The 11,249-nt window shown below is 34.2% G+C and overlaps 1 protein-coding gene, 1 long non-coding RNA gene and 1 pseudogene across 2 annotated transcripts; 1 reads left to right on the plus strand and 2 right to left on the minus strand.

The window, feature by feature from the left end:
- Positions 1-3,197: 3,197 nt before the first annotated feature.
- Positions 3,198-4,048, plus strand: LOC145074618 (uncharacterized). Its single transcript, XR_013691941.1, has 3 exons — positions 3,198-3,385; positions 3,480-3,535; positions 3,809-4,048. It is a non-coding gene; the product is annotated as an uncharacterized LOC145074618 (long non-coding RNA).
- An 861-nt stretch (positions 4,049-4,909) lies between these two features.
- LOC145075826 (uncharacterized) lies at positions 4,910-6,116 on the minus strand. Its single transcript, XM_079021924.1, has 3 exons — positions 5,840-6,116; positions 5,351-5,588; positions 4,910-5,303 (listed from the first exon to the last, which is right to left on the minus strand). The coding sequence occupies exons 1-3, from the start codon at positions 6,114-6,116 to the stop codon at positions 4,910-4,912; spliced, it is 909 nt and encodes a 302-aa protein (XP_078878050.1).
- A 1,997-nt stretch (positions 6,117-8,113) lies between these two features.
- On the minus strand, positions 8,114-8,921 carry LOC145073038 (dehydration-responsive element-binding protein 1B pseudogene; annotated as a pseudogene).
- Positions 8,922-11,249: the final 2,328 nt, after the last annotated feature.

Here is an 11,249-nt window from a genome sequence, read left to right on the forward strand (position 1 = left end):
GGGTGGATTTCAGAAAAGGTGCTGCCTTTAAGGGTGGATCATCTGGTGTTATACCAAAAGAGGAATCATTATATCTAGTTTTGTTTTAACTTGATTTTTTGTTTTAACTTGTTCAGGTATGGGGAAGGCAAAGGTAAGATGATTAGTTGTTCTATCCATTTTCATTCTAGGGCTTTTTGGTTGTTGGCTATTTAGTACAGGTATGGTCAAGAAACGAGTTACTCAGTTTTCTTAACTTATCCCATATTTATCCTCTTCTTTTTCATCCATCTTTATCCTGTTTCTTGTACCCCTTTAAGTTAAGTTCCTGCCCAACATAAATCCAAAACTATCATGTAGGGTTCATTTGCTGCCAGTTCTTCTACAAGTGTATCATCAAAATAAAATCACATCCTTAGTCTCTTATTTCATAAAACTCTATAGATATGTATGTATATGAACATGCTCAGTGAATCATGTACGTGTTTTTATTCAACCAGCAGAGGCATTGATTCTGTTGCCCTCTGTGGAATTGCAATATCAATCTCTTTTGGGATTACCCCATCCATGTGTGGTAATCTTACTCATATCACATACATATACAAGCATGAATCCCATAGTTCTTCATACTCATATATTTTACATTTTTTCCTGAAGCAGTACATACGTTCAACTACAGTGAGCTACAAATCCGAATTAAACCCAATCTAGAAAAATGGATGCTTACAATATTACAAGAAGTTTCACAATTTGAAACTTTCTTGATACAAATAAATAGATTTTGAATTATTAGTTAATGTTCAATTTTCAAGCTTCGACATTTTGTTTTTTAGTCGCTACCTCAGCCTTGGTTAGTCTAGGCAGGCATCTGACGTTGCTGCCTGCTGGAATAGCTAACTTCTTGTAGTGCACCCCCCATTGCAGTTCACCTATCAGAGAAGGAGACACAAAAAGATTCCCACGTCTGTGGGGACCAGAAATACCCACGATGGTAGTACTAGGTTGGTGGGACAGCAGGGTTAATTTGGGTAATAAGACAGATCCTCTGTTATGGAGTCTTTTTAAGGAAGAGTCCCTCTCAGTGAGAGGCAGGAAGAATATTAGAAGTTTTTTTTTTCTTTTGGGAGACCATAGCATCTCGAATAGCTATTCTTATTGTTAAATTCCTCATTTCGCGTTGTTCTTGTTATGAACTGGAATACCATTTATAGGCTGCCATTGTTTCATTAAAAGATTGATAATTTGTGTGTTGAGTTCATAACACTTCTTCGGCTTACCCTTTTGATCTTACTTTGTGTTAATTCTATATTTTTGGATCTGCTATCTTTGGTCTTATGGCATCTTGATTTACATTTTTTTTCTTCAGTTTTTACTTACAATTTTGTGGGTTTTATATGTTGATAGGAAAAGGTGGTGGTGGTGGGACAGATACAGTGGCAATGGAAATAGGTGGTGGCGATGGGGGACACAACACCCAGAATATGGTGGCGATTGTTATATGCACTTATGAAGGTTGATTGGTCTGTTTCTCTAATACATATTTTTTTCTTCAAGTATTATTTAATTTACCATCACTATTTGTTTAGCTTGTAGGTAAAGTCCACTAATTTAATAGTTTCCCACCAAATATTCGATGACAATTTTTTGATTTATTTAAGTTTCAATGCTCCTATACAGGTAACTACTTTGTCTGATCTCCATTTTTTTGTCAAGTTTTGCCCTTCCTTCTTTTGATGAAGGGTTCAACTCCTGTTTGAGACTTTAAGTGGACTATATTAGATTTACCATTTAACAAAAAAAGTTGCTTAATAACCTTCTATCATTGTTATAAGTTTATGATCTTTTCGTTGACTCACCTTTTGACATCTTTACAAAGCTCAAGATGTAGTCTAAATAAGAAGCTTAGAATTTTGAATGATGGAATGAATATTATGAAGGTTAGACCCGTCTTTTGGCACAACATGAGAGAAGAACCTGTTATTTACATTAATGGAAAGCCCTTTCTGCTTCGTGAGGTTGAAAGACCCTACAAAAACATGCTCGAGTATACGATATATAATAATAATCCTCTCTCATTTTTAATGTTTATTATTTAAATATACTCAAGTGTCAAGTGGTTTAATGTAGGGAATTTACTGTGAAAGAGTGGAGAGAATGGAAGCTCGACTGAAAGAAGATATTCTCAAAGAACCTGAACGTTATGGATATAAGGTATCTACCTGATACCTTGCTGCAACCTTGTTGCCTAAGAACAGAAAACAAAATAGAACAGGAAGAAAAAAAGGAAAAAAAAACTACATGGCTGGCAACAGGTGATAACAGGGGAAGAAAAAGATGGGATTTTTTATTTTGCTTGGTGGAAAAGAAAACTTTTATTGCTGAAAAACTTCTTTCTAAATACCTATAATGTAGCATATTTATACTAAAAGAAAAAGAGTTTGACTCATAGTCTAAAACCGGGAAACAAAAATAATAAAAGCATTTTCCTAAAATGCCCCTGTGGGCTTTTTCCTGAATTACGCCAACAATGGAGGTGATATTATGGCAATTCACGAACTACAATCATATTTTATTACAAAAACTTAATTAAATTGGAACTTTCCCAAAATACCCCTGAGGCTATTTTTGTCCCCAATTCTCAGGGGACGGAATAATGATGGATGGTCAAGCTAAAATTTGGTATTGAATTTAATTTGGTATAAAAATGACAGGTTTGATAATGGTAGATGGTCAAGATACAAGAACTTTTCAAGTCCATTTGGAATATTACACTATAGATAATATTCTCTCTTTATTTCAGAACTTCTTACTTCTTCGTCTTATTAACTTTTTCATCTTATAATATGTTTGGATGCTGCTACATTTTAATACTGTCTGGAGTATATTATATTTGTTATTTGTGATAATAGCAGCTAGTTTTGTTTGTGATGGGATTAGTGTAAATTTTTGTCTGTTTTGTTGTTTTCTGGATGATAGCTAGGTACCTAAAGCATTCTTTAAAGGTGGATCAGTAGTCTACATGTCATTGCATGTCATTGCATTCTCACTGTTACCTATCAAAGTACTGAGGTAAATATTATGATTTTTTATATTAATTTTCTTACTTTCTAAAATTATTAGTGTTTTTTTTTCTGAGTTATGATTGAAAAACAGTGAACTAGGGTAAATTTTATGAATTATGATATTAGTTTCTGAAAATATATAATTAGGGCATCATTATGTCTTATTGCCCCGGGCAACATATTTCTTTGGACCGGCCCTGGGTCCTTGCATTGCAATTGCCTATTTATCGGTTCTAAAGGACTATGAGATTCATTGCTTTCATGAAGGATTGGAAGTCAAACGACTTGGTGGTCTCCATGTCATTGGGACATCTTTGCATGAGTCCCGAAGAATTGATAATCAGGTAACTTTACATCAATATTGTGTTTTAAGGTTTTACATAAATTTAGCATATACTTTCAGACTCACTTTTTTAATTTATTTCTTGCTTTACAAAGCTTCGTGGCAGAGCAGGAAGGCAAGGAGATCCTGGATCAACACGCTTCATGGTCAGGTAAGTTCATTTAAATGATTTTTATAAAGTTTAAAGTCAATCCTTTTATCTGGACAAAATTCTTCATGTTAAATTACGTAATAGTCCTTGGAGTAGTTGACATGAACAATTTTTTTTTGTTAGAATGATTCCATATATATGTGCAAGCAAGTACATGCCTTGTGAAAAAGGGAAATCTATTCTAGTCATTCTCTTTAACAAGGCAACCTTAAAGTTGATTTTTTAAACCTGATGTTTAAAACTACATTGAGTGTGAGATAGAAGTTTATGCAGAGAAGGAAAAAGATAGAAGTTTTTGAGGATGTTGCTGATGAAAAAGATAGAGGTTCTTTAGGATGCTGCTAATGAAGTTTATGCAGAGAAGGAAAAAGATAGAAGTTTGTTGGCACATAGTAAGCTAGATAATTAATGCAATTGTATATAAATGAGTTCATTTTTTTATAACATTTACTCACTATTGGAATAATTATTTGTATTTGACATATTAGTGAAATGAATTATATTTGTTATTTATGGTATTTTATTTATTATTATGAGATTTCTAATGTATTATTTAATATGAAAAATTAGTAAATCTATAAATAATATTTTTTTTAAAACATTTAAAATTACGATACGCAAAAATGTGTGTCATCTTCATTTATGACATGGCCTTTCTTGACAGGGGCTTTCTTGATACGCATTGCGTGTCATTAACACGCGCGTCGTAAGGTTACGACACGCGAATGCGTGTCATCTTCCTTTATGACAGGGCCTTCCTTGATACGCATTGCGTGTCGTAATCGCGCGTCGTAAATGCGTGTCGTAAATGCGCGTCGTAAATGCGCGTCGTCTCTAGACGACGCGCAAATGCGCGTCGTCTATCTTTATGACATGGCCTTCCTTGACACGCATTTGCGCGTCGTCTGAGCCATTTACGACGCGCAATGAGCGTCGTAAAAGGCCTTTTTTCTTGTAGTGATGTTAGGCCAAAAATTTTTGTTGCAAAGGCCTTGACTTCGGGAACCTCATCTCCAATGTTGTCCCACCATTCAACTGCAGTAATAAAACAACATTAAAAGTCTAGTTAAGAAGTAAAAAACAGCAATAAATGCAAAAAAACTGCACTAAAAGTGTGACTTAAAACAACAACCAACCCGGTGGACGTTTCATGTATGATGTCAAGGATGCCATGTATCCGAAAAATCCTCGTTTGTATTTATAAACATGAAGTTAAGAATCGATCTTTATATAAGTGTCTCGATTCCTAACGAGTCTTTCCATGCACTTATACAAACCCATTTTTATCCCGGGATGCTCGGAGACATCAGGACACCATCTAAATCATGGATTGAAGTAATAGGCCGCGACATATAAGTCACGATGCATTTGTAATTACCATTTTTCATCAATAATATCCCATATTTCCTTGTATTGAGACACGTCCCCATTAAAATTACTTGCTATTTTCTCTTTACATTCATCCATTGCACCGTAAATATAAGCCATCGCCGGCTCCTTTTCACCATCAACAATCCTCAAAACATGAATAAGTGGCTTTGAGGTTTTAATGGAATAAACCACACTAGACCAAAAGGTTTTCTCGTCCATGACAATTTTTTTGACAACTTTTCCATCATCCTTTTTTGCCCAAGCACAATTTGACCACTCTCTTGAAACAAACATACTTTGTAGTGGTTGCTTTAATCCATGCAGACTTTCCAATATAAAAAATGATGTCGCGAATCGTGTGATAGCCGGTCGAAGAAGATCTTTCTCAGCAAACTTTCTAGTTAAACTCAAAACCCATTGATGGTTATGGATGAAATTGCTGACTTTTTTTTTGCTTTTAGCAAAGCATATTTATTTTGTAGCAAATCTCCAATCTTCTCAAGCATCAAATGAGCAGCACAAGGGGTCCAATACAAACCCTTTTTCTTCTCCATCAATAGTTCACCAACAGCTTTATAGGCACTAGCATTATCAGTCACAACTTGAACCACAAGTTCTTCACCAATCTCTTCTATGACAGCATCAAGTAACTCGAATAATTTGTGTGCGTTTTTTATACAATCTGAGGCATCAAAAGTGTTCAAAAAAACAGTCCCATATTGATTGTTTACACTAAAATTTATAAGACTTCTATTTCGTATATCAGACCAGCCATCCGACATCAAAGTAACACCGGTTTTTTCCAAGTTGCTTTTATATCATCAACTACGGTTGTAGTTGTCTTGACTTTTTCATTTAATATCCAAGTCCTCAACTCGTAGGAAGTAGGTGGTTTCAAGTCCCTACCGTATTGGCCAATGGAACGCACCATACCTATAAAAGAAGGACTTGTTGCCACGTTAAATGAGATCACATTCTCGTAGAAGCATCTCTCGATATCCAAGCAAACTCTATTCCTGTGTTCTTTAGCCCTTGCTGGTGTCATCTTTTCATCCGATACGGTTCCTTGCTCGTCATCTTTTGTAGTCCCCAAAAATCGATCCATAGGTCCTCTAACACCCCTATCGTTTACACTTGGAGAAGAACTAATGTTGGGATTCACAAAGTATGCACCACATTCCACATTCTCTTCAAAATTGCGTTGGGCCATAAATTTTGTAGTTTCAAAGGTCTTCAAATATTGACATATTTCCTCCTTCACCTCGTCGGGAACATTAGGACAAGGTGAAACATCTCTGTGAGTGCATGCAAGATGTTCCTTCACTCTCTTCACTCCCCCTTTATGACTTTACTACAAAACTTACATTTTAGGTATTTGTAACCTTTTTTCCACACTCAATTGGTATTTCTATACTATATGGCCATGCAGGATCCTTTCGTGACCCTTTAGTAGCCATCCTAATAAACGAAATTTGATAAAACTGCCCCTAACAGTGAGCAAAACGACTAAATAGTGAGCAAAAAGACTAAACAATAAACAAAAACACTGCAAAAAAAAAAAATAATAAACAAATTATATGGATGTATGAACTGAAAAAAAAAACAGAAAGAAAACCACATGAAATAGCAAAAAAGACAGCAAACAAGCAACAAAATAAGACATTGAAATCCAAAAGCTGTATGCTAATTCGTGTAACAACCTAGAAAAATTCTTGCATCTATAACATTAAACACATAATAAATGCATGTATGCATTAAATAATAAATGGCAGTAAATAAACACATGGATCATAAACTCACAAAATAATAAGTTGACTGAATGAATAACAAATAAACACTACAAAAAGAGCTAATAATACTAGAGAAGAAGAGGCAAAAAGAAAGATAAAGAAAAAAAGGATGTAACCTGATGAGGTCTTCACTCTTCAATCTTTGAAGATACAATGGTATGAGATTTCAGAAAATATGGAAGATTTATGTGATACGGATATGTTGACTTTGAATAAAGAAGAAGAAAAAGAAGGAAGATCAAAGTAACAGCCGACATATCATTCTAGACTAGGTTAAAAAGTGTGAAATTTGATTTTTGGGAAGTTTCAAAATTCACTTTCTTGCAGAAATAAAAAGTAAAAACAAAGTTGTTGAAAAACAGGTGTAAAAAACGTTAAAAAAAGGGTTAGAAGACAAAATTTGCTCTTGGACGCCTCCACATAAAACACACCGCCTTCCTCTGTTTTCATCCGCTTCTCTCCGCCTCAAACATCAGAGGCGTATGCCCTAGACAAGACCTTAGAATCGGCGCCTCATAATCGTTTTAGGCTCGAATCGTTCTGAGGCGCGCCTCGAGGCGTATGCCTTGACCGTTTTTTTAAACAATAATATATACCATGAATTTGTTGTGTTTGTGAAACGCTAACATATCCAGGTGATCCAAAATGCATAAAGTATAAAACATACAAAGAAAAGCCTAGGAAGGATGTCAAACGTGCATTTGAAGTCACCAAGAAGCGTTGGTGCATACTACAACATCCGACTCGTCCTCAAAGTGTGGAAAGGGTCGCTCGTATTATGTATGCGTGTATCATTTTACATAATGTGATTTTGGAAGACAAACACAAAATAATTTGTCAGTTTGAACCAAATGACAATGCATCCTTAAGTGGGCCAATACCGCCTAGTTTAAATGAGCCAATTGGCATTGATATCGGTGAATATTCAGACTCAAAGATTTTATTTAGCTAGTTAATTTAATTTTCGTTTTATGATTGTTAAATCAAATGTAATGTTTTTAATTTATGAAATGTTATGTTATTTTAATTAGTGTTTAATTTTATGTTTTATGTAATTATTTAGATTTTTGAATTAAAAAATAATTAGTAGGTAAAAACATTACCACATCCTCCCTCATATGTAAAAAAAATATAAATACTGCAAAAACTTAGGCAACACTTATGTAACACCATTTTACCATTAACAAAAATCATACCACACCTAATAAATCAATTTCTTTTATTATATGGATGATAGAGTTTGTACATTCTCATTGGTTCAAGTCATGAGAGGGGGGAAATAATCAATATATCTGAAATCTAAATCTAAATCGAATATATATATATATATATATATATATATATATATATATATATATATATATATATATATATATATATATATATATATATATATATATATATATATATATATGCACACTAAATGATCTAGAGCTAACTCCATAATGACTCGTCAGCACAAAATTCCACATCATCCCCATAATCGCCATACCCTACCATCTGAGGAGGCGCAACCATCAGTCCCTCCGCCATGCTATCAAAAAACTCCGGCATCTCGAAAACATCATCTTCATCCACGTAAAACAGAATTTCCGGCAACTCCTCCGTTTCCAAAATCTCCACCACATCCACCGTGTATCTAAAAGCCTCCGCCGCTTCTGCAGCGGCCTTTTGTATATCTTCTATTTTGTTAGACTTCGGGACAGGCAGCCGCCACACAGAGTCAGCGAAGTTCAAACACGCCGATCGCCCCCTGAAAGCCAAAGCAGCCACGTCATGTGCCCTAGCTGCCATTACAGCAGTGGGATGTGTCCCTAGCCACACCCTCATCTTATTGTTCGGCTCTCTTAACTCACAAACCCACTTCCCGTTATCCCTCATTCTCACTCCCCTGTACACCGGATGTCTAGTCTCCCTAAACTTCTTCCTTCCGGCCTTCTTCTTCGGGTTCAGTGAAGCCAGCATCACTTCTGCTTCAGCAGCGGCATTCAAGACAGAGGTTGTGCTGCAATTTGAGGTCAAAATGCATACTAATGGAACACTTTCGGATGATAATGCTGGAACTGAGCTATACGATTCCATAAAAGCATCCATGTGTTCCATTGTTTACAGGTTATGAATAAAGTAATGGTTGTTGTTGGTAGTAGTTGTGAGTGATTGATATGCAAATTAAGATGTATATATAGACATTTGTTGAGTGTGTGGAGTGTGGAGTGTACTGGTGACTGGTGATGTTAGATACTAGGTGGAGGAAGGGTGTAGAAGGAAGGATGCTTTAATAATTTAATTTGTTTTTCACGCGTGATAATTTTGCATATATAGAAAAATTACAAGTCTGGTCCCTATAGTATTGCATGAAATACGGATTGAGTCATATGGATATAACTGTTGTCATTGAAGTACAAAAGAGTTTTGGTAAAACAAAATATATCCGGTTTATAGACACTTTATATTCAGCGTCTTCTTTGTTTCTTAAAATTTTATTTTATTTAAATAAAATTAGGGCGTAACTTGTTAATTAGACTTTTGTGTTGGTATATTTTTTGTTCCAAAGTTTTTTTTTTTTTTTTTAATATTTCAAGATTTTGTTCGGAGTTTAGTGATTTACCTTGATGTCATTAGTTTTAATCCATTAAATCCTTGTCAAAAGACTATTTTGTTATTTGTTATTCCATTTTGTATTTATCATTAAATTATAGTATTGATTCATGTGTTTGATTCCAAATTTTTAAAAATTGATATGAGTCATGTTAATGGTTTTCAAAAATAGAACGTATTGTCTTTAAAGTTGTTACCGTCTAAAAAACTTTATTAAAAAGGAGATCATGTATCATTTGCAGGAAGGTAATTTTGTCTTTTCAGCTTCTCTTTCCATATCTAACAACTTACCGCCACTCTGAACTATCACTACTTAATCTACAACCCATCATATCCCCCTCCGGCCCTCCCCTTAGACTGGAGGGAGTGGTGCCACACTCCCTCCTTTTACTGCAGTTTGTTACAACCCCCAAGGAGTGGAAGAGGGAGAGAAAGAAAAGAGAGAAAGAAGAGAGAGAGATAGAGAGATAAAGGAAGAGAGAGAGAGAAAGGGAGCGTTTCCAATTCTTACCGCAGTCTCCAAACTGTACTTTGAAACTGCAGGGAGGGGGCGGTGTTTCAGTGCCACATCAGCTGAAACCACACCCCACACCCTCTAGTCTTACTAATAATAATAATAATAATAATAATAATAATAATAATAATAATAATAATAATAATAATCATAATCATCATGTTCTCAAACCTTATTAATCTAATTACTTGCTTTTATCATGAAAACTTTAATTCAAAAAATCTTAGGACAAATAGTAAAAAATCAAGATGTTCCAACCTATAATCTACCTATCATAATAAACGAAATCTAAAATAATCACATGTCTTTTTTTTAGCTGCCGTTTTTGACATGTAATGTTTGTCTATGATTTTTACCATTTTTTTTGTAACAAACCAATTTTAACTCAAATTTTGAAAATAAAAAAATCATATTTTAATAACATTTTTGAAATATATGGTATTTATCTTTTAAAAATACTATTAAATCTCTCAGATTTTAATGTATTCCAAGAAATCAGCGATACACTTTTCTAATTACTTTTTTTTGTCTATATAATAATTTTAAACATAATCATCGTGGTTTCCACACGTTATAATCTAGTGTGGAATATTCACAACTCATATGTGGATCCGAATGAGGTTAGATTAAGAAACCAATCTTTGTGCTTAAACTCTTGAAAAGTAGGGTTTTCTTTCTTGATTTTTTATAGGTCTTCTAATGTTTTTTCACAATTACAATCAATCATGGTGGTTTTTTTCTCCAAAGTTCTTGGAAGAAAGTACCTAAATGGAAAGGTAACATACATGGACTATGCTGAAGTTGATGAGTTCTATGTACATGAACTCAATGTGATGAAAGAAATATGGTACATTAAATACGAATTAATGTACTACCACTTTGCATGTCTAAAGTCCAGTTAGACTTTAGTCTTCTGCCACTTGGCAGTCACCAAGATGTTATTACTCTGTCTGTGTATGTTTCCAAGTTTAAGGATATAAATGCTGAGCATTAGAAAAACAAACATACTTAATTTATGTATATGTTAAAGTGATGATTGAGGATATAAAAGATGATTCATCCACTAAATATAGTGGAAAAAAGAGACAAAAGAAAAAAAATAGGTTATCATAACAAGAAAATGGATTTTGACTAAAACGAACCTATATAATTTGCCCAAATAATCTATATTGATGATGCTAGTCACATATTCTCATGCTTAGTCCCTTAGCATTAGTCTATTAGATATGGGGAACAAGTATCTGATGGTGATTGTGTTGTTAATGACACCATATGGACAAAGACCTAATATATGATGGTAAAGATGACCGAATGAAAACATAAGATGTCCCAATGCCCTCTAAAAATGCCCTTTTTTATAAGATGAAGTTGATTTCTTTGACCTATGACAAAAAGTGTACGATATGATGACAACATTGAGGAGGACTACCAAATAAACATT

Source organism: Lactuca serriola, chromosome 9 (genome assembly GCF_051521515.1).
Source record: "Lactuca serriola cultivar US96UC23 chromosome 9, Lser_US96UC23_V15, whole genome shotgun sequence".
NCBI classification, from domain to species: Eukaryota; Viridiplantae; Streptophyta; class Magnoliopsida; order Asterales; family Asteraceae; genus Lactuca; species Lactuca serriola.

Excerpts from the sequence above, each read along its gene's own strand:
- LOC145075826 (XM_079021924.1), bottom strand. The coding sequence starts at position 6,116 with ATGGCCCAACGCAATTTTGAAGAGAATGTGGAATGTGGTGCATACTTT. Across the intron at positions 5,589-5,839 it reads AACAAGTCCTTCTTTTATAG|ATTGTATAAAAAACGCACAC; the intron begins GTATGGTGCGTT and ends TTGATGCCTCAG. Across the intron at positions 5,304-5,350 it reads TTGCTAAAAGCAAAAAAAAA|AAAGTTTGCTGAGAAAGATC; the intron begins GTCAGCAATTTC and ends GAGTTTAACTAG.